The 26,363-nt window shown below is 51.0% G+C and overlaps 1 protein-coding gene across 18 annotated transcripts in view; it reads right to left on the minus strand.

Moving 5' to 3' along the window:
- ARRB1 (arrestin beta 1) overlaps positions 1–26,363 on the minus strand; it is a 73,789-nt gene that overhangs the window by 7,810 nt on the left and 39,616 nt on the right. For 4 of the 18 annotated variants that reach the window (XM_032489402.1, XM_032489390.1, XM_032489386.1 and 1 more), the window contains 13 exons: positions 19,177–19,207; positions 17,337–17,397; positions 14,281–14,325; positions 13,327–13,523; positions 11,925–11,984; positions 11,070–11,137; positions 8,684–8,819; positions 7,729–7,813; positions 7,207–7,279; positions 5,369–5,506; positions 4,173–4,256; positions 2,903–2,926; positions 634–704 (listed from right to left, as the gene is read on the minus strand). In XM_032489402.1, the coding sequence (XP_032345293.1) occupies positions 634–704; positions 2,903–2,926; positions 4,173–4,256; positions 5,369–5,506; positions 7,207–7,279; positions 7,729–7,813; positions 8,684–8,819; positions 11,070–11,137; positions 11,925–11,984; positions 13,327–13,523; positions 14,281–14,325; positions 17,337–17,397; positions 19,177–19,207 (1,073 nt within the window). Of the gene's footprint in view, positions 1–633; positions 705–2,902; positions 2,927–4,172; positions 4,257–5,368; positions 5,507–7,206; positions 7,280–7,728; positions 7,814–8,683; positions 8,820–11,069; positions 11,138–11,924; positions 11,985–13,326; positions 13,524–14,280; positions 14,326–17,336; positions 17,398–19,176; positions 19,208–22,158; positions 22,644–26,363 lie in introns of those variants that run through there. The other 14 variants (XM_032489388.1, XM_032489399.1, XM_032489400.1 and 11 more) reach the window with 8 other exon arrangements.

Here is a 26,363-nt window from a genome sequence, read left to right on the forward strand (position 1 = left end):
GGGTCCAGGGAGTGCTGAGGAGGCCCACAGCATCCCCAGGGTAACAGAAAAATCTCTGGACCCTGCTCCTTTTGGCATTTCTCCAACACGACTTAGATTCATTTGTTGCATGCATGACAGCCACTAACTCTAACACAGCCATTTAATCACATTGTCACATCTCCGAACTTGGGGTATGTTTTATGATCAATGGTATTTCATAGTTTAATTGGAACATTTTTCTTCCTTTGTGCTACATACTATAATGTCTCTTTTGACTGAAACAGTCTTAGGTTTAATGAAAGACGACCAATCTGGTATCACCTGGAAAAATTAAGGGGATGGTGTGTCCAGGGACCATCTTATCCATGCAGCCCCTCTGCTACACCTGGATGCAAGCCAGGGCTCCAAGCATGGTCAGTACCCCTCCCAATACCACCCCCAGTCCATGGAAAACAGAGCCAGACCTCTCTGTCTCCTAGGGAATCAGATGCAAAGAGGAGTGTGGGCCTCAAAAAGCATCCTGTGAGCTGGGGAAGAGGGCTGACCCTGGGCTGAAGGCCAACCCAGAGGGAGGTGGGGTGATGGCAGCTGGTGGACAAGGGGGTCAGCTGTCTGGAAACCCCATCCCAGTGACCCACAGACCTTACTCACCTTCTCGATGTGGGGGTTCCTCTTTGGGCTTGGGGTGCATTAGGGTGAAGGGCAGTTCCACGGCCACATCACTGAAACAGAGACCCAGTCCCAGTGAGCCTCAAACCCAATCCCAGGCTGTAAGACTCAATGTCTTCTCAGTTTGAGGACTAGGAAGGATTTCACGGTTAGAGGAGGTAGCTCTGGGGCAAGGGGCAGGAAGAAATCTGGCCTCAAGGCCCAGTTCCATCACTCTCTGAGCATCAGTCTCTCTAGGAGTTGAACTGGGAGAACTTTTCTCCTGGATCCAAAAAGACATGGAAGCTTCCCTTTTCCTGAGAAGGATCCCTAGATTCCCACAAACCTGGAGAGGTCATAGAAGTGGGAAAAGGATCGCCCAGGGCAGTGTGCATCTTGGTCACTGGGTGGCTCTAGAGGTGCCCTGGGACTCTGCTAGCCTCAAATGGCCACAGTCAACCCAGCTTTCCCTGACACTGCTCTTCCCAACTTCCAGGCTGGAACTCCTCCCACCCTCATTCTGTCCTATCTCCCAACATCTCCAGCAGGCTCCTGCAAAAGTGCTTGGGTGGCCCTAGCCCCCCGCAATCTGGATGATGCACTGCTGAGGTCAGTTTAATCAAATTCAAGCTGGATGGGACCCAGGTCTCAGCACTGTCTACATTGTGTACAGAGCCTTGAAGCCGTGTGGGGGTGGAAGGTTGGGAGAGATGCTGCTACTGGTTAGTGCTTCTGAGCAGGCCTTCTCTCCTCTTATCCCTGATTGACAGAATAATAACAAGAGCAGACACTTAACATGGTGCTGACGCTCTGCCAAGGAGTATTCTAGAGTAGCTCACTAAATCTTCACAACAACGCTATTATTATACCCAAAGTACAGATTGGGAAATTGAGACCAAGGAGAAAATGATCTTGTCCAAGGCCACACAGCTATTAAAGGGAAGTAACATATTGAGGATTCTGACTCCATAATTCACACCCTTGACCACTGTGTGGTAACAGATCAGAATTGAGAAGGTGATTCCACTCATCCTTGGCTCTTCGCTCTGCTCAGGGTGATGTCACCCTACAAGGCCCTGCCAACTGTTGAGTGCCTGCAGGCACTGCCTCATCTTACTGACCTTGCTGTCCAGAGCCCAGCTGAAGGAGGACGGGACATGGGAAACAGGCAGTGCAACCAGAAAGGGCAGTTCCACCAGCCCCACCACTCACTGAAGGGCACTTTCCATCTTCAAGTCTCACTGAGCTCATCCAGAAAGCAGGGATAACTATGCCTACTCTCTAGAACCACTTCCAGGAGATGATGTAGGTAGCAGGCTTGGTAAAACTGACACTCGTGCCTGCCAGAATCATTACCTCCCCTCAATAGGAACATGGGCGTTTCATAAGGGTATTGAAACAATTTGGCTGTGGGTTTTTGTTTTTGTTTTTGTTTTGTTTTGTTTTTTGGCTTCCAAAAGGGGATTGCTTCTCCAGATTCACTTGTAAGAATGAGCTGTCAGAATGGAAGATTGAGATTGCCAATCTTTACTAAAGCCATCCAGGATACAGATGGAACAATCTGGACCTTAACCTTCCACCAGGCTATGAGCAATCAAGGGCAGGGGTGTGTGTCTGATTCCTCTCTGAGACCTTGGTCCCAGCACAAGGCTGAGCTCAAGTCTGGGTTCAGGAACTCTTTACTGAATTATATTGAATCAAACCGAATTGAATTAATTTCATCTCTCCAAACGGACTAAGATTTCTTGGGATGAGTAATGTTGGCTGGCATCTTGTGACAGGAAGCAAAACCAATGGGTTTGGGGCACATAGATTTTTGGAATATATATGGATCCAGCTGGCTCCAAGGAATTCTTGTCTACAAAAGCGAATCTCTTCAGGACTTCTTAGCAACACCCAGCCAGCAGTTAGTTCTCATTAGTGTAGAAGTTTGAAAGCCACAAAGCCCGCATTTCTCCAAAACATCCTGTAAAACAGACTGATTTGGGGGGGGGGGCACTCCCAGATCAGTGAAGCCAGCTCTGCTGTCTGCATCCCATCCAAAGCCAGCTCACTTGGATGGGATGGAAGAGCAGAGTGAGGTTTTAAAGGACAAACTGCATCTCCCCAGTTCCTCTGGAGAGGGTTCTAGACTCCATACATGCCTGAGCCTGGCAATCAAAAGTGACTGCTTAGAGTCCTTCCAACCTGCTGCCCGCAGTTCTGGATAGTCAGGCCAATGGTCTGGGCCCTTCAGAAAGTGGGTTGTTGGGGTTGAAGGGAGGGACTTTACCTGGATGCAAGATCTCCCAACAGGCTGGGTAGGTCAGAGGAGGCGGGAGAAGTGGTCAGGAGAGAGTTCAGAGAGGAAGAAAACAGAAAGCACGTTCATTCACCACCTCTGTTCCCCTCTGGGGTAGAGAAGACCCTGGGACACACTCCACCCACCCCTGTACAGTTGTAACTACCCATTCAGGGATATACAGAAATGGCCTGAGCCCTGACTAGGGAACTGAGACCCAAGTGCAGCTCAGTCAAACCCCCTGCGAGGCCACACTGGGCCCCAGGATGGTCATCTGTAAAGAAGACATAAAAGCTAAGCCCTGTGCCGCCTGCCCTGGGGAAGCTGGGACTATACAATGGCAGAAGGAAGCACTTTAGGATTCCCCAGGAAGGAGCCTGAGGCAGACTGTGGGTCCTGCAAGAGTCACAGGACACAGGATTTGGGATATGCGACTCTGAGATGTCATATAATACGTGGTGAGTATGACACACTGCCACCTGCACGAGGCATTATTCTAATAATAAAGGGGATTTGATACCTAATGTTATTAGCTTCCCAATCTTGTCATAGAAATTTACAAACTAAAAAAAAAATCCCTCTGACAAATTAGAAATCCTAATTCTAAGTTTATAACAACACATAGGCCAATATATGGGGAAAAGTGGGAGTTCTTTCTGAGCTTCCACCAGACTATGCTCCAGGTCAGGGAATATGTTTGGTCCACAACCATGTCCCCAGCACCCAGCCCATGACTTGCAATTAGGGGAGGAGATTTCAGGAAATGTTGGGGGAATTGTTTGAGCCTCTGTTTCCCCATTTGCAAAATGGGAGAGTCAGAGTATCCCTGATCCAACTTTGGGATTTGGAGCTCCTTGAGCCATTTCCCCAGCAGATCAGCCTGGGCATGAGTTGGGGTGGGTACTGTGGGCTGAGATGTGATGGGGAGCACAGAACCCCTTGGAGACCCCAAAGCACAGACTCTGGGGAAGCTTCCCATCACTTCCCACATGAACAGACTGGGGATAGGGAAAAAGAGGAGGAGAAAGAGGAGGAAGAGGAGGAAGAGAAGGAGAGGGGTGGGGAGAGAAAGAGGGAGGGGCAAGAGAGGGGCTGAAGGCCTCCAAAGCAGGAGAGGGAAAGGGGTGGAGGAAGAGGAAGAGGAGCATTGCAGGAGGAAAAGGAGGAACAGGATGCCACTAAGAGGTCCAGCAACAGGCAAAATAGGGCAGGGACACTCCTTGCTGCACCTAGAGGTCTGGGGCTGGGCTGGAGCACTCACCCGCCCCGAGACACCACCAGCTTCACCTTCACTTTGTAGGAAACAATGATGCCCAGGATCTCCCGGTTGGCTCCTTCCCTCAACCTGCAAGGTGACATAGGAAAGCCAGGTCATGGGGCTTGCTGGGCAGGCAAGACACTGCAGGAGTAGGGTGCAGAGGGGCCATCGGCTATCAGTCCCTCTCCTGGCCACTCAGCCACCACTGCAGGTGGAGCCCAGTGTGTGAGGAAGGCGAGGTCTGCCCTGGGGGAACAGGAGCTCAGAGCCCTGGGTTCCAAGTCTGGCTGTGTGACCCTGGGAACCCCCACTTCCCTCCTGAGGCCTGAGTCCCAGCAGTGCGGTGAGGGGCGGCTCTTCCTGCTTTCAGGTAGATTCCCCTTCTCTTGCTGCTAAACCAGACTGGCAGTTCTGAGAGGTGAGGGCAGTTGGCAGGGGCGGGGGTAACAGACCTGAAGAAGGTGGTGTTTCAACTAGGTCTTGAAGGCAGGTAGGACTTGCGAGCAACTGCTTGGAGGGGAGTGGGTAGCATATGCAGGGGTTGATAAGAGAGCATTTGGGCTGGAGTGGTGGGCAGGGGTGCTGCAGAGGCAAGTCAAACTCCCAGGAAGGGCAGAGCGGGTCCCTACACTCCCAGGTCTCCACTAGAGCAGGGTGGCCTCAGAGAGCCTGTGATGACCTTGGAGCAGGAGTGACCATATGGCCCTGGGATCCCTGCCTTCCAGGGGCACCCCCATGTGGTTTAGCCCAGCTCACTGCCCTCATCTCTCCAGACTCCCCAAGCCCATCCTGATTCATCCTCTCCTGCTAGGACCCTTCCAGAAGCCACTCCCTTCCTTCTAGCCTTGCTCTGCCTCAAGGACACACCCCATCCAACTGAAGACAATAGGTCAGGAGCTGCTGCCTCTTACAGGAAGCCTCTCAGGTTGCCCTCCCCTAGGCAAACCAGCAGAGCCCAGCACTGACTAAGAGAGCCTGGGCTGATGGTCCACCCTGTTCTCTGGGGCAGCCCTGGATAATGGTGGGAGTCGGGGACAGCTTCTCTAGCAGTTCAATCTCCTGAGGATGGGTCCTGGACAAGGCTTGGGAAGGGTGTAGCCAGAGCCCGTGCTGGCACTTGTGGGACCAAAGTGGCTATGAACCTATCTGGGGGAGGGGGGACATCCAGGAGCCTGGGACTAGGGAGGGTGGGTCCTCACAGGGTGCTGGAGGCCAGGTTTGTGTCCTCATGCTTGAGCTTCCCATCCAGGGCGAGGCCTCGCTTCTCTCGGTTGTTGGCCAGGAAGGGGGTCAGCGTGTAGACCTTGCAGAATGTGGAGCTGGGCGCCACTGTGTCACTGGGAAGAAAGGAGGCAAGTATGGAGATGCCTCCCCAGAGCCAATCCCAGCCTCACCCCCAGCCCAGCCAGGACACGGAGCGCGGCCCTGCTCCAAGCCTCCCTCCCCCATGGCAGGGCCACTTGGGCCAGGCCCAGCTCTGGTAGGGAGACCACTGCCACCAAAAGGGGCACATCTCTCCTCCACACACAAACAGCAGTGACTCTGGAATGATCCAACAGCTTCATTCATGGCTCACATGCAGCCGCAAGTTTTTAAAAATTCAGTGTACTGCTTGGCACTTGCTGTGTGACTAGGATAACTTCTTAGTGGAGAGAGCATGGACTATATTTTTTTCTACCACATCATGAAAAAATTTCAAACCTACAGGAAAACTGAAAGAGTTGTGCAGTGAACACCCATATACCCAACCTCTGGGTTCTACAATGAAGACTTTACTTGTTTTACCTCATCTCTATCCACCGTGTGTAAGGTGTTTGGATTGCTGAGCTTTTACCTGCTTTTGCTCTATCCCCCACCCCTTTTCAACAATGAGAGAGCTGGGATGCAGCAGGCCTTGGAATTGGAAGAGCCCAGCTCTGCCACTGACCAGCTCTGTCGAGGCTGAGCAAGTCACATCTCTCTGGCCCCATTTCCTTCTCTACATACTGGGGCGGCAGCAACCCTGACTTGGAGCGCTTTGTGAGGACTAAGCAAGACTCGGAATGGGATCGACTCCCCAGCCATCCAGGCTGGTAGGTTAGGTGCCGGGGCCATGCAGATTGGGCATTTTCCATTCTTTACGGATTACATGTTATTTTGGCCTAGAGTCACTTCACTTTACCCCCACCTCTTGCCAGAACACTATGCCTTGTGGCTTTGATTTTCTAAAAATCAAGAGTGGATATAGTACCTAACAGCAGGGAAATGTTTAACCCAATCATCACATGTTCACCTATATGACATTAAAAACAATCTCAAAGACCAAACAGTAACATTCAAAAAATATTTTTAGGTTGCAAAAATACCGATTGCTATTGCATGTAAATAAACATACACATGAAAATTTACATGAAATGCAGTTGCCCCCCAAAATTATTTGCAGGGCCAGGAGAAAAAACAAATGCGTCTTCTAATGGGCCCATCTACTTCCTTTACTTAAGAAAAGATACTTCACTTAGGATCTCTCCTCTTGCCTTAGCTAACAAGCTTGGGACAAAGTTCCCTGGGCTCAACCACAGTAGCCCTCCTTAAACTAGATTTTTCTGTTGTTTAATGTAATTATTTTCTACCCTCCCGCACAAACCCCTTTTATCCAATGACTTGAATTATTCTTTTATGTGTACCTAGTGCCTTACTCTCTTTGCTTTAGCTGCCAGGAAGCTCAGAGCAAAGTCTCTCCCTTCAGTCTAGGTTTCTGGTACAGTGTAATTATTCTTTTCTCACCATAACCCCAGTCCCCTTAGATTCATTAGCTGTTATTTTCTTATTCTAGTTTTAATGGGTCTTTTCCCTGACTGTCACATGCACTTCCTTGTAGCTAAACCAAGTAGATGGTCTCTAAAAGGCTGTTCAGGGTCAGCTACTCTGAGTGCAACAAAGTCTGAGGCCCAGCCCTCTGCCAGGTGGAGAAGAGCCATCTGATCCTGTAACTGGACCCAGGGCTTCTCTTTCCCCCATCCAATCCCACACGTCCAAAGCTGGGCTTTTGCCCACTTACTCAGCCTCTTCCATGGCCACGGGGCACTTGTACTGGGCTGTGTTGAAAAGGCAGATGTCTGCATACTGGCGCACTGGGGAGGAAGAGGGAAATGAGGTGGGGTGAGCCGGGGTACAAATCCCAGGCATCCCAGGCTCCCTGAGTCAGGGAAGTTCAGCACCAGGCAATAGCTGGAGTCCACTGGGGGCTTCTGCAGGAGATGGACCCGTCCTCCACCCAAAGGACAGCCCAGACATGCCCATTCCCTTCCACAACCAAAAGTCTCCTCCTCAGGGAAATCTACCCAGAACCCAGGGAACCTAAAAGAAGAAGGGGCCTCAACAGTAAACTCATTACCTGGCCAATAACCAGCCTGTGTTATCAGTCTCAAAAGCCTTACCCTTTGGCTTAGAGTAGGCCTTGGGCTTCCCTGAGGACCAACAGTTATTTACAAGGCTGTTAATGAAGGGAGAGCCTTCAGCTACCCCAACCCCTGGAAGGAGACTCCTGGGTCGCCCCTGGGCTGGCCCTCTGCCCGGGTACCCGAGATCTTGATCTTCTTCACTGTCTTGTTGGTGTTGTTAGTGACATGGACGTTGACGCTGATGGGTTCTCCGTGGTAGTAGATCTGGGAGGCATAAGAAGGGAGAGGGGTGGATGGGAGGATTCCAAAGCTCTAGATGAGAAGGAGGGAGAAGAGGTCCCACACACATCTCTGGGATTCCCTAGGCCTTGGCCACTCTGACACTGACCCCAAGTTCATCAGCCACTTCCTACTGATGCTACGCCACCAGGCATATTAGACTTAGTTCCTTTGACGGATCTTGAAAGATAACTGAGTTAGAAGGTGGTATTTCTGAGTTCCAGTCCTGGGTGGGTCACCAGAAGTAATGGTAACAGTAATGATAACGATAATGAGAATGTGAGCGGTGTGACCTTGGACAGGTTATCTAAGCCTCAGTTTCCCCGTTCATACAATGGAAGGGTTGGAGTAGGTAATATATCAAGTCCCTGACGGCTCTGACGGCCTGGAATTTAGACTAAGGTGGGTCTGAAAGAAGCAGGAGGAAGGTGAGGAGGGGCTGACCCCCTCACTGAGGGAACCAGTTCTGAATCTTCATTGAAGACCCTCAACTTGCATCTTTCCCCTAGCACTTGCCTTCAGCTGCCCCTGCCCCAAGAGAGGGAGAGAGGGTGCCCACACTTCAAGGGGGGACAGTGATGCAGGGATTCGGCCAGGACCCTTTGGGAGGTACAATGACCTCTGAAGTCAATTGCAACATTCAGGCTCATGCCCCCCTCTGCCACCCCTTTAGTCCCCAGGAGGCTTCTCCAAATCCCCCAAGGGAGGTCTCAGCTCCCCGGAGCCCTGTGGTCCTTGGACTGGGAGCAGAAGCTCCTACTTGAGGAGTCCCAGAGGCCATGAGAGAGCTGGGATCTGAGGCTCCAGCCCTGGGAGATTAGCTCCCACCCCCACCCCCACCCCCAAGCCTCCTACCTCCTTATCCAGGGAGGCCTCCAGATGCAAGGGCTTATCTGACATAAGGAACTGCCTGGTGGTTTCGGCTGTGGGCTGGGGGCCAGGCCTCTCTGGGGCATACTGAACCTTCCGGATGACCAGGCGCACAGAATTCCTAATAGAGACGGGCAAAGCACAAGACGATCAGAGTCACCTGCCTCCATCCCCTTCCCTTGTGACCCTCACATCCTTCTTTTACTCAAGAGACTGCTATGGCTACCATGGCTTTAGAATCCAGTCCAAACTGCAGACATTGGCATAGGTCTTGTCACCATCTGGTCCCATTCCAGCCTCCCCCATTCTGTCCCCAGCCTCCCCCACTTTCTCACTGTCATCCTTAATGGTCTATCTAGTTCTCTTCCTGGAGCTCAGCCTACACTGGGTCTCAGCCTATAACACGCTCTTTAGGCTTCTGCCTTCATTTGCTTCCTTCCTCAAGGCCCAGTGAAACAACTGTTCTTACAGGAAACCTTCCTGGATCCGCCCACTCTGATCTTCTCCTGGTCTAAACTCCCACAACATCAGAGGCCAAACCATCCCATGGTCACAATTTAGGTGGATTTGCGTCTTGGTAACCAGCAGGATGCTAAAAAAGGGACCGTGTTTCACTTCCTGCATCCCTTAGGTCACCAAATAGTGTGAGCTCCTTAAGGACAGAAGCTTTTGTCCAAATTGTTCACTGTTGTATTCTCAGCACCTATGACAGTGCCTTCTGTCATATAATAGATACCTGCTAAATATCTATTAAATAAGAATGTGCACAGGGGACAAGGGACCCATGAAGAAACAGGGGCTTGGAAAGGTGACAGAGTTCAGTGAGGGGGTACTGATTCCGTCAGGGGCATGCAGGCCAGTAAAGAGGACAAAGACTCGGTGAGAGGGTGGAAGCTCAGAGATGAGATGGGGCTCAAGGAAGGTGATGGGCTCATGGAGGAAAACAGGGACATGAAGATTTGATGAGGGGATGGGGACTCAGTCAAGCAGTCTCTGGGGTGTGCTAGGTATTCCAGCATCCTCATGTCCCAGATAAGCCACCTCCACTCCCTGGAACTGGATAGTCAGGGTTAAAGTCCTGGCTCTCCCCTTACTAATTGTATGACCTTGAGTAAATTAACCTCTGTGCCTCTGTTTCTTCATCTGTGCAATGGTGACAAAAGCCAAACCCACTTCTTAGGGTTGCTGTGAGGATTAAATTAGTTCAGACATGTCTACCACTTTGAACTGTGTCTGGTGCCTAATAAGCTCTTGATAAGTGATAATTGCTGTATCATTGTTAGTGACTCTGGCGTGGACTTAAAATATCCCATTGGTGGTCAGTTGAGAGTGCTGGCTCTCAACGTTGCTTCCTCTTCCTTGCTCTAGTTTGGATCCCTGCCACAACCTACAACCCCCTTCCTTTCTCCTTGTTGCAAGTCTTAAGAAGAAAAGGGGGACAAAGAAGCAAGGGAGAAGGGTCCAATCTCCCTACACACGTAAACTGCCCCCTCTGGAGTTAGAGATGCCTGCAATGCATCCTGTGACCACCAGGTGGCAAACTCAGCCCACTCCCTAAGAGGTTGCAGCGCCCTCAGGAAGCAGCTCAGGAGGCAGGGTACATCAGAATTGGGGGCTGAGGCCAGCCTCGCCAGGAGGCAGGGCAGAGCCTGACCCCAGGAAGGGCAGGTATGAGAGCGGGGCTGGGCAGCTCACCCTAGAAGTCAGGGCCAGTTATTTCTGGCTGTTAGCCTGGGGTCTCTGTCTGCCCAGGGCTGTGTCTCTCCAGGAGAATGCTTTCCCTCTCTGAGACATGGCTGACCTCCTGCCCTGGGTAGTTCACTTTCTCCACTTCCCTCCCTTGCTTAGAAGCCTCCACTGACCACCACCACCCCACCACCCCACCACCCCTGCCTCCCCAACCTCCTGCTGCTGGCCTCCCGGGAGAACTGGTTGGGCAATGGGGGTCCAGGCTGGCCGGGAAACATCTTGTTCACTGTTTAAAATAATATGAATTTCGTGGGTTTGTTTTTTTTTTTTTTCCAAAACAAAATAAAAGGACACTCTGTCTGGAGAGGAAGAGATTAGAGGCAGGGAGATAAAGGAAGCAGGTATAGTGGTGCAAAGGAAAAAATGCTGAGGCCCGAGTCAGAACCATTGAGCCACCTCTCCCAGGAAACCCTCATGACCTGCCAGGCTTCCAGAGTGCCCTTCACAGAGCTCCCAAGGCTGGAATGCGGGGCCCCTCCCCGCACACTTCCAGGCATTGTTACTTCTGTCTTCTCCGGACTCAGCCCGTCCTGTCTCCCTCCCTCTGCCAGCAGGCAGCCAATTCCCAGGGGGGGAGGGGGGAGGGCGGTGGGGGGGGGGGCAGAGGGCTGCGCCTTCTCACCGCTTGTGGATCTTCTCCTCCAGGTTCTCCGCGCAGAAGGCTTTGACTTCGTAGTCCACCCCACAGGCCTGTAGGGAAGGGTCATTGACCACATGGCCTCAGAGGCCAGGCTCCCGCGAGCACCGCCAGCCCACCCTCTTATTTAACAGGGCCTCTGGATGGGAACACCAAGTACCCTCCCCAGCCTGACCCAGCTCACTCTCTGACTCGGGCCCCTGCACTCTGCCTGGTGTGGGGTTGCCTCCCCTACTTGACCTTCCCACAGAGCTGCTCCCTGACCGGGCTCCTCTCCAGACCCCTGCCTGTCTGGGTGGCTGTCCTCATCAAGGCAGCCGCCCAGAAATAACAATAGGCACCTCAACAACCCTGTTCTGGGAGCGCAGACTACACTGGCTGCACCCTTCAGCATCTCACTCCCTGCTCCTGACCCCATGACCAGGCACATCCTATCACCTTCATTTCACAGATGAAGAAATGGGCTCAGAGATCTGAGGCTTGGAACACTCATGGTGTCACGTCTGAGCCTCAGTTTCCCCACCTGTGAAACAGTGATAACTGCACCTCCAGACAAGGCTGCGAGACCAGGCGGTAGTCCAGAGAACATTCTGCAGCCAACACCGAAGCCAGTGAGAATGACTCAGGAGAGCCCCTGGGCACATAACTGAGAGCGTGAGAATGACACCATACCTGCCACCCCTTCTGAAAAGAGACTGCATATCTGAGCCAGGATCAGCCTGGCCTAGATGCAAGGCGACTTCTACAGGAAGGGCCCCAGCACTCCCCAGAGAGAAAGCCAGGGCCCTGGGGACACAGGGTCATCGACCCAGGGAGATGCTCCTTCGGGGGGTGACCCACCTTCCCTGTGTCTTCAGGCCCCGGCTGCAATGTCACAGAGCATGGGAGGTTGGGAGGGATCTGTTAAGAGGATAGACAGACCTGTCACATTCACCACTGACCTCCCGTGTCTCCCATCCCTGCCACCCCTACACACATTCATTAGACCAGGGACCCCTAAGGACAAGCCATGTCCCTTCCATTAGACTCGGGGATTCAGAGGACAGACCATGGCTCCCCATCAGACCATGCCAAGCCATGTACGTTAGACCAGAGGCCCCTTCACTAAAGCCAAGGATTTCAGTGTTTTTAGTTATCTAAGGGTTTAGCCCAGTACAGTCCCTACAGAACAAGAGTTGGAAAAGGTCTTTCCATGATGTCCACTGTGGTAGGCAGAATAACGGCCCCCCAAAGAGGTCCACATCCTAATCTCCAAAACCTGCGACCATTACCATAAATGGCAAAAGGGACTTTATAGGTGTGATTGAGTTAAGGATCCCAAGATAGGGAGATGCGACTGGATTATCCAGGTAGACCTGATGTAATCACAGGGTCCTTAACAGTGAAAGCAAGAAGCATAATAGTCAGCATCAGAGTGATGGGATTCGAGAAAGACTGGACCTGCCATTGCTGGTTTGAAGATGGAGGAGGGACAGGCTAGGGCCCAAACATGTGAGTACCTTTCCTCTAGAAGAAGGAAGAGGCAAGGAAACAGATTCCCTCCTAGAGCCTCCAGAAAGAATGCAGCCCTGCTGACACTCGATTTTAGCCCAGTGGGACCTGCTTTTGACTTCTGGACTCCAGAACTGTAAGGTAACACGTCTGTGTTTTAATTGGCAGGTCTAATTACTGCCAGGTTTGTGGTGGTTTGTAACAGCAACCACAGGAAATCTACAAAGGAGAGGATGGCTCCTCCTCTAACCCTCACAGAGAGCCAGGGGATTTCACTGAATCACAGAATCAGAGTCTGAGAAACAGGAAATTTGAAAATCCAGAATCTTGGAGTCTTGGAGGGGAAAGGTGGCAGAGAAGGGAAATCCACAACTTGCCATCCTCGTTTGTGAGCTGGGTTGAAGCCGGGCTAGTGGGCAAATGGTCTGAGGGAGGAGACAGCCTTGTAAAGTGATCCAGGGGCCAGAAAGGGCTCCTTCTGTCTCTGCAGCCCCCACCCCGACCTCCCTTTCTCCCACCAATGACATGGACTCAGGAGGGTCTGAGGAGTAGCCCAGAAGTAAGGGTGACGCCGCTGGCAGTGGCCAGAGACAGTTAGCAGGCGATGTAAGTGCCAGTGCCCTGGTCCCAGCGTACACGGGCAAACTGGTTGGCATGGAGCTGCTGTCCCAGCTGCCCCCATGTGCCCCGCAGAGGGCTTCCCAGAGATGGTGCTTCTGGAGTGGGGCCCCAGGGGCTGGCAGTCCCTGACCTCAAAGGTGAAGGGGTAGGCATGCTCGCCCAGCTTCTTGATGAGGCGCTCCTGCAGCCGCGTCAGGGGCTTCTTGTCCTCGGGGGCCGGTGGGAAGGACTGCACGTTGGCCACAAACAGGTCCTTGCGAAAGGTCAGGCCCAAGACATCCAGGTCCTCCCGGCCATAGCGGAAGGCGCAGGTCAGTGTCACATATACTGTGGGAGCAGGGGGCACTGAGGAGGGGCCTGGGAGGGCAGCAAGCATGCCTCCCAGAGTGCTAGCCGCAGCCCTGGGGCTGGCTCCAGTGGAGGCACTGGTCTGTCCCAGAGCTCCTGCGGGGAGGGCTGCGCTGCCCTTGGGAGGCAGGTGTTGAGTGCTTGGCCCCTGGGAGTAGGTGGTGCTGACTGCTGGATCAGTTCTGTCCTTCTCCACCCCTACTGCGGCCCAGGGAACGTATGGACAGGGTTGACAGGGTTGACAGCATTGGTAGGGGCTGGGAAGGAGCACAGTAGGAAAGAGTAGAGGGGTGGAACCAAGTGCTGGGCGGTGTCCGGAAGGCATGGAGTCTTGTCCCAGCTCAACCCCCACCTGCTATCTTCCTGCTGACCTTGGACAATCCCTTAACCTCCCCAGGAATCAATCTTCTCTTCTGTACAATGAGACCCTAACTACTGTCCTGTTCGCATCCCCAGCCTTGCAACAGTGATGATAGATTTATGTAAAAGTGCTCAGAGCATGAAAATGTTCTCCCCAAGTTGGTGTGGGCAGGGCCGCCTCAGGCTGGAGGAGGCTATGGCACCTGATCTGACATTGGCTGGAGCTGTCAAGGGAAGAACCAATGAGGAGGGACAGGGACAGGCTTGTTCCCTTTATCGCCAGTGTTCTGCCTGGGAGTCAGGGAGGCCCGGGGCTGGAGGTTATAGGTGAGGAGGAGGCCCCTTGACAGGCTGGGGGAGGGGGCCACAGCCTCACCTCTCCTCTCCTTGAGATACTCAGGATCCACCAGGACCACACCATCTGGAGGAAGAACAGAGAGTGAGCAGACCACCCCGACTTGACCTCTAAAACTTCTGAGCCCCAAACACCAAGTTAAATTCAAACCCAACCATCTGTCTGTCCAAAAGCATCATGAGAGAAAACGAGAGGCCAGCACCCAGGGGATGGTACTGCCATGCCCTCCTCCACCCACGCACCCAGACTGGCCTTACAGACCAAGATTTTGACTTTGGGGAAATTATTTAACTTTTGTTTCTTCATCTGTTAATAAGAATAGTAAGATGGGTCCAAAACCCCAATATCAGGTATACTTTGGAATTCAGAAGTGTTGCCTTGCAGAAAGGTCAAATGGTCCATCTTCCATATACTCTCTAACGCCCTCAGCAGGCTCTGGGGCCACACCTCTTGGCAAACCCATTAATACCTCTTCAGGGTCATGTGAATATTTTCACCAAGAAGCTAAGGCATAACTAGCCTCCCATCAGCTCAGGTCAGGTTTGCCACTAATTGAATTCTGTGTCAAACTTATGAACAATTTGAAGCCTTCAGAACTTTTGGATTTAGGGATCAGGGCTTCTGATCCTGTAGTACCTACCTCACAGGGCCCCTGTGAGGACTAAATGAATTAATATATATACAGTGTTAGATGGTGCCTGGCACATGTGACACCATGGAGAATGTCCCAAAGCCTGGCCTTGGGAGTGCAGAGTCCAGCTGGAGACAAGATATTCTCTCTGCCCAGGACCCCAGGAGGCCAGGAACACTGGCTCAGGGGTCACCCCTTGCCTGACATCACCAATCTAACCCACCGCTGCCCCACCCCACACTGCCCCCTACAACCAACTGCTCAGGGAACCTCAGAGGCCACATTAAGAAGTGTACCTGCCCAGTCCCATCCCAGTGCTGGGCAGGTCCGAGGGCCAGCTGGTCAGGGTAATGCCCACCCTGTGCGCAGAGCGTGCCAGGCATCTTCCCTCCTTTTACTGTGGGGTTTCCTCTGTGCCTGGGCACCAGGGGCTGAGTGGAAACTCAGTGGAGGGGGCATCTCAGAAAGGGCACTCCCTGAACCAGGGGTGTCAGGGAAGGCTCCCAGGGGGAGGGAAACTGGGGTCAGGTCTTAAGAGCAAGTAAGGGCTGTTATTTAGATGACTAAGGGACGGGCCAGATGGAAGAGCATGGCTCTAAGGCTTGGGAGATCAGATCCTGAAGGCCAGTGGAGCAAGGAGGGCTGACCCTGACCTTAAATGTCCTGTCTGCAAGGCCAGGGGGCTCAGACTTGCCCCTGAGTTTGAAGCGGAACCAGGGGGAAAGTTAAGCTTCAGGAAGACATAATCACCTCAACATTGTGAAGGAAAAAGGTTTTCTCACTGTGTGTCATTTGAACAACTCTTGACAATGCCCCAGCACTCTCTGGGGTCTGCAGGGCCCAGCACAGGGCCTGGCCTGAAGTAGGTGGTCTGTGAACACTTGTCAAGCAGTTCTCAGATGCCGGTGTATGTTGGGGTAGCCAGATTCCCCGGCTTCTGCCCCTACCCCCAGGCCCCATGCCCCCGCTGCTGTGCTTAAAGGCCAATAGGTGTGGACATCCCTGGCCTCCGACAGCCTGTAGGAAACTTTGCCTTGAAGCAGGTCACAGGCGAACACAGGGATGCTTGCTCACTGCCTCCAAGTTCAGGGAGGAGATGGAAACAGCAGAGGGGGCAGTGAGCTTCAAAGGACACCAGATAGGGCAAGGAAGGAAAAGTGGGGTCCTGTTACTCCAGGTCAGGAAGGGAGGGGACTGGAATAGAACTGGACTCTGCAGCCCACAGCCTGCTCGGGGACCCCGGGGAACCTCCAGGTCTCCTGCCCCAACATTGCAAAGGCCTTCCTCCCAGAGAGCTGAAACCTGCCACTCCGCTTTCTCTGCCCAGCCTGGGCTCTGGAACCACACATCACTCCTGCCCACTTGGCCCCAGCACAGCCCTGAGACCACATTCTCTCTGTGAACTTTTCCCCGAGCAACACATCCCAATTTCTTCACCTCGACGTAGCAGCTTCCAGGACCCATCCTCCCAACCTGCCACCTTCTTTGGCCTCATTCGAGTTTGTTCGTGTCCTTCTTTAGTCATTTAACCTCTCTGGGCTTCACTGTCCACATTTGTAAAATAGGGGTAATCCTGGGCCTCAGACAGCTGTGGGACGAGGCAATGAGATCAAGGCTCTTCTAACGAGAGCTATGGTTCTTAGAATCCTAACCGAGGGCGATTTTGCCCCCAAAGGGACATTTAGCAATGTTGAAAACCACTTTCGATTGTCACACTGGGATAGGGGGACTCCCAGTGTCTAACGGGTAGAGGCTAGGGATGCTGCTGAGTATCCTTCAACGCACAGGATGGTCTCTGCCAGCAAGGAATTATCCAATCCAAAATGTTAAGAGTGCCGAGGCTGAGAAACCCTGAACTAGGAAAAGTCCTTGTGGCCTTTAGCCACAGCCCAGCCTCTGGTAAGACCCCCATGAGAGTGAGGACAGCCTCCATTTCACAAGCCCCTAGGTTTTCCTTCCACCTCCCATCCTTCTCAATCAGGAGGCAGCAGAACAAAGGTTTGGTGGAGCCAGACTGCTTGGGTTTGAATCCAGGCTCCTTGATCTACTAGCTATGTGATCTGGGGAAGTCACTTAACCTCTCTGTGCCTTGTTCTCCTCTGTAAAGCAGTGATATAACAACAGTAGCTACCCCAGTGTTGGGAGCATATTAAGCCTTATGATAAGTGGTGGCTACTGTCAGCATCATCCTCATCCTCCTTACCAGGACATCTTCCCTGCTTCTTACCATAATTGCCTCTCGCATGCTCCTTAACTGAACAGGAAAGCAGCTGCTTGTAAGTGTTTGCTGACTGAAGCAAAAAGCCACGCACACCCTATTCTTGGACCAGGTCCCTCTGGAGACCTGAAGGCTATTTCTGGGCAGCCTCAACATGCCCTTCTCTGGAAGGGGCCAGGCCAGCTCTGCCTCCCCCATTGCCTCCCTCCCTGGCCTCCAGGGACTCACCCACGGGGTCCACGAGGTCGATGTGGTCCACAAAGTCCCGCTTTCCCAGATAGACAGTGAGCTGGGGAGGAGAGGCACAGGGCACATTAGCAGCTGTGGGCCCCGCCCTGGAAGAAACCCTGGGAGCTGCCGCAGAAATCCCTGGACCCATCCCTAACCCTCATTGAAATCTCAACTGGACTTGGACCCAAGCCCCAGGCCTGATACTAAGAATAACAAACCCTTGTACAATTTTAAAAGCACCCGTTCATCCCAAAACCCATGAAGAGGTTGTTACAGTTCCCATTTTGCAGATGAGGACACTGAGGCCTGGATGGGTCTTCATGCCAACAAGCACCACTGAGGGTCGAGGGGCAGCAGCAAAGAAGTCTGCTGAGTGGGGGTGCAGGCACATCTCTGAGAGGACAAGGGGATCCAGAGCAGGGCCAGAGGCACCGAGAACTCTGGATGCTGAGCTCTGTGCCCTTTCTGCTTCCTGCCCCTGTGCAGTCTGCAGGGATCCACTCGAAGGAGGACTTGTTTTCTGAGGCACTAAGCCAGTGCCTCGCTCAGTAGCCAGCCTTCGGGGAGGAACCCCAGAGCTAGAATCCAAAGTGTCATTCTAGGTGCTTCCTACTCCTCCACAGTCCCTAAATCCTGACGAGTCTCCTGCCATCAGATTTCTCAATCCACCCCCTCTCTCCATCCCCACAGCCACCCTTGCCTGGACTGCATACCAGCCCCTCAATGGTCTGCTGCCTAGAGCCTCCTGCACTTCAACCATTCTCCCCTCCTTAGCCAGACTAATCATCCTAAAATGCAAATTTAACCATAGTAGTCTGGTCTGAAAACCCTCTAATGGTTCCTCAGTGCCTGGAGGTGAGATGCCAAAGGAGTTTCATTTCAGATGCCAACTCTGATCGATTGGTAGGGGCTGCCTGTAGCCCTGGGCTGAAAAGGAATCCAAGATGGAATACTGGCTCAGAAGGAAAGGGTAAAGGGTGACTGGTGATGTCTGCTGTGGGCACAGAAGGGAGACATGGGCGCACACGTGGTGCTATCTGCCAGTCCAAACCAGGAGTCCAGACTCCTAAGCCTGGCCATAAGACTCAAGTCCCAGCCCTGCAACCTCCCCACCTCAGCTCCTGTTCCCTCTGCCTCCCTCTTGGCATCCAGACTCCCTGCGATTTCTGTTCATGCCTCCAATATCCTTTTCCACACTGCCTTTCCTGGAAATGCATCCTTCCTCCAGGAAGCCATCCCTGAGCACCCAGGCTGGGTCTGCAGCCCCGGGGCATCCCTCTATCTCATACTTGCCACTTTATATGGCTGTAAGGGGCACGGGCTGTGCCTTATTATCTCAGTACACCCTCCCCCGATCCCCACCAGCTCAGCCTGGACCTGACATGGAATGATGACAGTAATATCTGTTTGCTAAACTGAGAAGAAAGCAGGATGGAGCCTGGGGCTGTGTAAGAAAGTGGGGCAGGCACTGCGAGCTGCCCCGGATAACAGGGCTGAGTAGAGAGGCTCCAGGGGCCACTCGCACCAGAGGCCTTGGCTCCCGTGAGGCCCTTGGCACGTGCTCTCATTACTGCACTCACAGTGCAGCCTCTCTGTGATAGGTCATGTCTCCCCACAGCAGGGCAGGGGCTCCCTAAAGTCCAGGGGTGCTGCACACCCCCTTGGACAGAAGGTTTGCTGAGAGGGCTCCTCCTGCTGTGACCAAGGGCTCCTAAGGACAGAGCTGTGTCTGCCCCTCAGACAGGGTGTTCGGGTCCTGCATGAGCAGAAGAGATGCTGGAGAGAAGACGAGAGTTTGGGGACAGGGAGGAGCCAGGGTGTGGCTGCTACAACTCACCTTTCCATTGGGGCTCGCCTTCTTGAACACCCTAGGGAGAGAAAGAGTGGGAAGGCCAGGTTAGGAAATCCTGCTCAGGGGAAGGCTCCTGCAGGCCATCCCTCAGCAGAACCGAGAACAAGGGGCCCAGAGTGACTTGCAGGGACCATCCAAGCATTGGGAGCCAGGCATGATCGGATCTCACCACCTCCCCCACTATCCCCACCCCACCCCAGCTGCCATGCTTGCCTTGATAGCTCTCCTGGGCTCCCTTGACACCCCCTTGGTCTATTCTTAACCCAGCAGGCAGGGGGAGTCTTCCAAGATGGGTCAGACCATGCCACTCGTTTGCTCAAAGTCCTCCCAGCTCAGGCAGAGGCACAGCCTTGTGTGTGTGTCTGCCCGCCTCCTTTCCCTCCCGGCCTCACCTCCCACTCCTCTCCCCAGCCTCCAGTCACGAGCCTGCTTGCCTTTCCTCCAGCACACCACCAACACACCCGGACGCTCTCCCCGCACAGAGCTGCTCCCCCGGCCTTAAGCCTTACTTATATGATGGGCTTCACCCTCTGTCCACTGAGCATTCCCAGTCCTCCTTTCACTCGACCTTCCCTTTTCCCACAGCACTCATGGCTTCCAAACCTACTACACAGCTGACTCGCTGATTACATTTATGCCTGTCTACTCTGCCAGTGTCAGCTCCGTGAAGACAGGGATCTTTGTCTCTCTTGTCCACTGATGCATCTATAGCACCTAGAATGGTGCACCTAGTAGGTGTTTAATATATCTGTGTTAATGAATGGCAGGGAGCAAGCTTCCAATAAATATTAGTTGAGAGGGTGAATGAATGAATTAGGGAAGGAATCAAGCGAGAAACTGAGGCCCAGGGAAGGGAGGGGATGTGCCCATGGCTGCACAGCAGAGCACTGGGTGTGAAGTCAGGAAGAGGCATGGTTCCTGACTCCCACAAAGTGCTCCCTCGGCCTTCCAGAGCCCGCTGTGGCCCTCAGCAACACCTCCTGCCCTCCCCACTAGCTGGGGGAGAGGGTCTGGGAGCCTGAGGCCCCTCACCTATCCCCATCATCTAGACCCAGAATTGCTCAGAGTAACATTGGGAGGGAGAGGAGAAATGTGAAAGGTAGAAACAGAGACACAGAAACAGGAGAAGGTAGTGGAGGAGGGAGGGGAGGGAGGGAGAGGAAAGAAAAGGGACGCTGGTTCTGGAAGTGTGAAAATAAAAGATAGAATGAGAGAAGAAAAAATAAAGAGAGGGAGAGAGAAATAGTCACAAACAGAGAGAGATGGAGCAGACACAGAGCAACAGAGCAGGCCTCCACGCACTGAGAGGGATCCAGGCAGCCCAAATCCTGGAGGAGCAGGAGGCCCAGCAGGCACCCAGGACAAGGCTGGGTGAGGCCCACAGTGTCACAGTGACAGCAGGTCCTTCGAGAAAGGGAGTGGGGTGGTGGCTTTGAGCTGCCTCCACACCTGCCCCGTTCACCCCCACCCCTTCCTTTTGGGGCCCAAGGGACTACTGATGGATCTGAGCTTGGCTAGCCAACAAGGACTAGCCCGTGCCTCCCCCACCTCCCCTAGGACTCTGGGCTTTTCTCCTCATAAATATTTATCAGTGTTTGGAGTGTGAAGATGCCACAGTCGGCGAGGGTATAATAATTGCTAAGGTGAGAAAAAGTACAGATCACACGGTTTGAACCAGCAGCTCCCAATCTAAGGCTGGACCCGCAGAGGAGACCAGAGAAGTGACAGGCCTCATGTACCCCAGCTGCTTCCAGAAGCCTCAGTGATTCAGACCCTCGGAAGCCCCAGGTCTGAGAAAAGGGAGCGGCCACAAATGCCCAGGGCCACACATAACTGAGCCAGGAAAAGCCATTCCAGTAACCCCTGAGAAGGACTAAGGCACCCTGGCCACAGGAGGAGGCCGGGGCCAGCAGGGAGGAGTGATAGGGAGGGAGGGAAGGAAGCAAGGAGGAACTAACATTTTTAAAAAGAAGGAACTGGAATTTGTTGAGTGCTCAATTAATTATTTCTCATAACAGCACTGTGAAGTGGGCATTAGAATGCTCATTTTATAGATAATGAACTCAAGGCTAAGAGAGATGTAGTAATTTTCCCAGGAACACACAGCAAGCAAGGGGCCGATAAGTCAGAAATCAGACCCAGTTCCATCTGTCGGCCTCCAGAGGCTGGGTATTTTATATCCAAGCCTGCTGCTTTCCTGAAGCAGGTGTTTTTAGCAACATGAAGAATAACAAAAAAAGAGGGGAAATGAGGACAGGAGGGTGGGCGGGAAAGAAGAAAGGAAAGAGTGAGTAAGGGGCAAGGAGGAGAATGAGGGGCAGGAAGCAGGGCCAGCCCAGCGGAGGGGGATGTCCAGTCAGCCTGGGGCCACCTCCTCAGGGTGCTGGATACTGATGGCTTCCTCAGAAACAACAGCAGCCGCCCATGCCCTCCAAGCATGTACGCCCTCATCATGTCTCTAAGTGTTTTTCCCAGAACATTGTTGTGGATCCTTCAACAATCCCATTTCAGAGACAATAAAACTGAGGCTCAAAGAGGGAAACTGTGGCTGCCTGTCTCCAGAGCGAGAGTCCCACAGCCAAATCGTCCCTGAAACAACTCCACTGGCTTCCTGACCCCAGTGCTGGCAGAAAAAAGGCCCCCATGGAGGTGCTTCCAGTTCACTGGAACCCCTGCCCATACAGCACCTTACAGATCGCTTCTGCCTGTCCACTTTGAAGAGCAAGCACAAACACGCAAGGCTGAGGTCAAAGCCAAACTTCCAGACTGTGGGGTGGCTGCATTTGGTTCACCACCAAGTCCCATCTGAGCCCCACAAGCCTGATCCTCAGAGCCAAAACTGCATCCCATAAGAGAAGTACCGGCGGTATTCTACATGATTAAGACTCTGGAGACAAGGAACAGAAACCCACCAGGCAGAGCTCAAGAAAAGGAGTGGGGGGTATGATAAGGAGGCAAAAGTCTCACGGGAAGGATATGCAGGCAGGATGCACGGGGGCTGGAGCCAGGAACAGGGAAGCCATCAGCCTCTCAGGCGGCTGCTCTCTCTCTCCATCTCTCCCCCTGGGGCTGCATGTTCTCCTGGCTGCACTGCTCTCTGTGCTGCTGCTCCATTGTCTCTGTGGACCAACTCTCTCTGCTTACTCAGAGCTTTTCTGCTCCTCCATCATTTTGGCTTGCATGTGGCTCTCACTCCAACTGGGCTTCTACTCTGCCTCTGCTCAGCTTCCCACTGTTAACTGGCTGAATGGCCCAATTCCAAATTCCCAGGAGAGGAATTTGATTGGTCAGCTGTGGTCAGGTGTTCCACGACTGGGCCAGTCAGCTAGGCCTAGGTTGTGTCATGTGGTCCATGAGGCATGGGCAGAGGAGGGCCTATAGAGAAATGTTTTTCAAACCAGGGGTCACAACCCATTAGTTGACAATGAAATCAACTTAAGAAATTGCCACCAGCACTTTGTCACTGTTATTGTTTAAGGGAATAGAAGATTTAAGCATGAGGTGCAGATGGCAAGGGAACAGTATTTATTACCACATTTACCAGTATTCCACTCCCCTCTAAGACTGGGTATATGGGTGAATCAAATTTCTCCAGTCCTATGAAGTCAGACATGCCCGTGCAGCTTGTCTGGACAAGGAAATACAAGTAGAAGTTCCATATGTCACTTCCGGGCAGAAGCATTGAAAGGCTGGTGCATGGTTTCCCCAGGCTGTTTATATTAGTCTTCTATGGAGATTATAACAAATGATCATGAACCTAGTAGCTTAGAACAACATAAATTTATTATCTTGCAGTTTTATAGTTCAGAAGTTCAAAATGTACTTCACTAGGCTAAACTCAAGATGCTGGTAGGGCCATGTTCCTTTCCAGAGGTTCTAGGGAGAAATCTGTTTCCTTGCCCTTTCCATGCACAATCCATGTCTTAAGGTCTCTTCCTCCACCTTCAAAGCCAGCAACAGCAAGTTAGGTTCTTACCACATTGCTTCACTCCAACCTCCTCTTCTGCTTCCCTTTTCCACTTTTAAAGACCCTTATGAATACATACAACTCCCTATTTTAAGATTAACTGATTTTAGGAAACTTAATTCCATCTGCAACTGTAATTCCCTTTTGCCATATGATATAAACTATTCAAAGGTTCCAAGAATTAGGATGTAGACATTGTTGGGGGACCATTCTCCTGCCTACCACACCCTCTTTCCTCTGTCACTGAAACTAGCCATGATCTGGCTAGGGAAGTCTCCAGCAACCTAAATCCCAGGGCTCTCCTGCTAGATGATAGACATGTAGCATGAGGAAGAAGGCTCTTGAGCCACTAAGACTTGGGGACTGTTTGTAACTGCAGCAGACCAGCTTTTGGCAGACACAAAAATTATTATTTAATAAAACTTTTGTTTCAGATGAACTGAGTTGCAATGTAAAATGAATGTCATGCTGTAGATTTTTCTATGTTTAAAATCCACTGTTCTAGAGAAACATGCCGAAAACAAACATGCTCTATCAGTGTCTATGCAGCCTATTGGATCCTATTTTCTGATTCTGCTGCTCTTCTGTGAGCCAGCAGTCCTCCCAATGCCCACTTGTGCCTGTAGGCAGAGGTCTACATCATGGGGGACCCAGAACAAAATATCTTCCTAGAAAGATCACCCAACAACTAGCAGTTTATAATTCTGTTCAGCCAAATAATGGAATATTACACAGCACTGAAGTTATGCTTGCATCTTTCATAACACAGGGAAATGCCTATGATAGAATGTTAAGCAGAATAAATCAGGAATAAAAGCAATGTTTGGCATGAGCTCAACTTTATACTCAATAAACATGCCAAAGAAAAAATGAAGACAAAGTTGTTAAAATGGCAATACTCCTCATACTGACCTATGGATTCAGTGCAATCCCTATCAAAATCCCAGCTGGATTTTTTGCCAGAATTGACAGGCTGATCCTAAAATTCATATGGAAATACAATATCCAAAACAATCTTCAAAAAAAATAGAACAAAGTTGTAGGACTCAGACTTCTCAAATTCAAAACTTATTACAAAGCTACAGTAATACAGAATGTGTGACACTGGCATAAAGACAGACATATGGATCGATGGAACAAAACTGAGAGTCCAGAAATAAACCCATATATTTGTCAGTTGATTTTTGACAAGGGAATCAAGACAACTCAATGGGGATAAAAGTAGTCTTTTCAACAAATGATGCTTGGACAACTGGATATCCACATGCAAAAGAAATTAAATTGGACCGCCTACCTCACACCATATACAACAATTAACTCAAAATGTATCAAAGATCTAAATATAAGTGCTAAAACATATTTTCTTAGAAGAAAACATTAGTGTAAACCTACATAACCTTGGGTAAGGTAATGGCTTCTTAGATACGACACCAAAAGCACAGGCAACTAAAGAAAAAAGTAGATAAACTGCACTTCAAAATTAAAAACTCTGGAGCTTCAAAGATCACTATCAAGAAAGTAAAAAGATAATCCACAGAATGGAGGAAATACTTTCAAATCATGTATCTAATAAGGGTCTAGTATCAAGGATATATAAAGACTCTATTATGATTCAACATCAAAACAGGCAAATAATTAAAAGCAGGCAATGGATTTGAACAGACATTTCTTCAAAGAAGATACACAGTGGCCAATAAGCACATGAAAAGATGTTCAACATCATTTGTCACTGGGGAAATGCTAATTAAAGACACAATGAGATACTTCACACCCACTAGGATAGCTATCATCAAAAAGGACAACAGCAAGTGTTATTGAGAATGTGGAGAAACAGGAACCCTTGTACACTGTGGTGGTGATGTAAAGGGGTGCAGTCACTTTGGCAAACAGTCTGGCAGTTCCTCTAAATGTTAAACATAGACTTAACATATGACCCAGCAATTCCATTCCTAAGTAGATACCCAAGAGAACTGGAAATGATATCTACACAAATTCTTGTACATAAATGTTCATAATGGCATTATTCATAACAGTCATAAAACTGAAACAAACCCAAATGTCCATCAACTGATGAATGTATTTTTTTAAATGTGGCATCTACATGCAATGGAGTATTATTCAACCATTAAAAGGGATAAAGCACTGATTCGTACTACGACATGGCTACAACTTGAAAACATTATGTTGCATGAAAGCCAGACACAGAAAGCCATATGTTGTTTGATGTTTGATTCTATTTATATGAAATGTCCAGAACTGGCACCTACATGGACACAGAAGGCAGAGGAGAGGTTTCCAGGGGCTGGTGGGAGGGGGAAATGGGAAGTGATTGCTAATGGGTAGGAGTCTCTTTTTGGGGTGATGAATATGTCTGAAATTAGACAGTGGTGATGGTTACACAACCTGTGACTATACTAAACACCACTACATTTTACACTAAAAACTCAATATTGTGGTATATAAATTATATTTCAATTTTAAAAACTAAAGCTAAAATGAATGGAAGGAAAGGAAGTGTGCCTAAATGCTAACAGGGGTTGAAGGACCCTTCGTCCATCCACCAACTTGCTTCTTTATAGCCCTTATTTTTCCACATTGTACAATGAGCACAAATTACTTCACAAAGATGCCAGGGCCTCCATAACAGGATATGTCTCAGGTCTTAGTGAAAAAATACTGATGTGAGATAGAGAAGATAAGAATCCTATGACTCTGAATCCTTTGATGTTAGAATCTCAGATTCTGCGATTCCTCAGATCCCTCCCCAGGCCTGCTGGGTCAGCTGTCAGAACTGCTGTGCTGTGTCTTCTGCTCAGCTCTCTCTTTCTCCAGGAAGCCTTCCCTGACTCCCCCCAAATCTGGATTAGATGCTCCCCAACTCCCATACCCAGTGTGTCCCCAGTCACAGTATTTATCACATTTTGCAAAAGTCTGTTAACTCACTCTCTGCTTCCCTTCCATAATTTATATGAGAGTAGAGATTTTATTTGTGTTATTGATCCTGGATCCCTGGGACACAGCATGGTGCCTGGACCACAGCAGGTGCTCAGTAAATACAGGTGGAATGCTGTTGAATGAATGCCCTAAGAGAGAATTAGTCAAGAGCGAGGATGGATGAAGTTTAAAAAGAGGTAGTGATGATCCTTTGCTCTGGGTGAGTGGACTCCAGGGATTTATTCTTCTAGCCATACCTCTCTAAGGCTCT

The sequence above is a fragment of the Camelus ferus genome, chromosome 10, assembly GCF_009834535.1.
Source record: "Camelus ferus isolate YT-003-E chromosome 10, BCGSAC_Cfer_1.0, whole genome shotgun sequence".
Lineage (NCBI taxonomy): Eukaryota > Metazoa > Chordata > Mammalia > Artiodactyla > Camelidae > Camelus > Camelus ferus.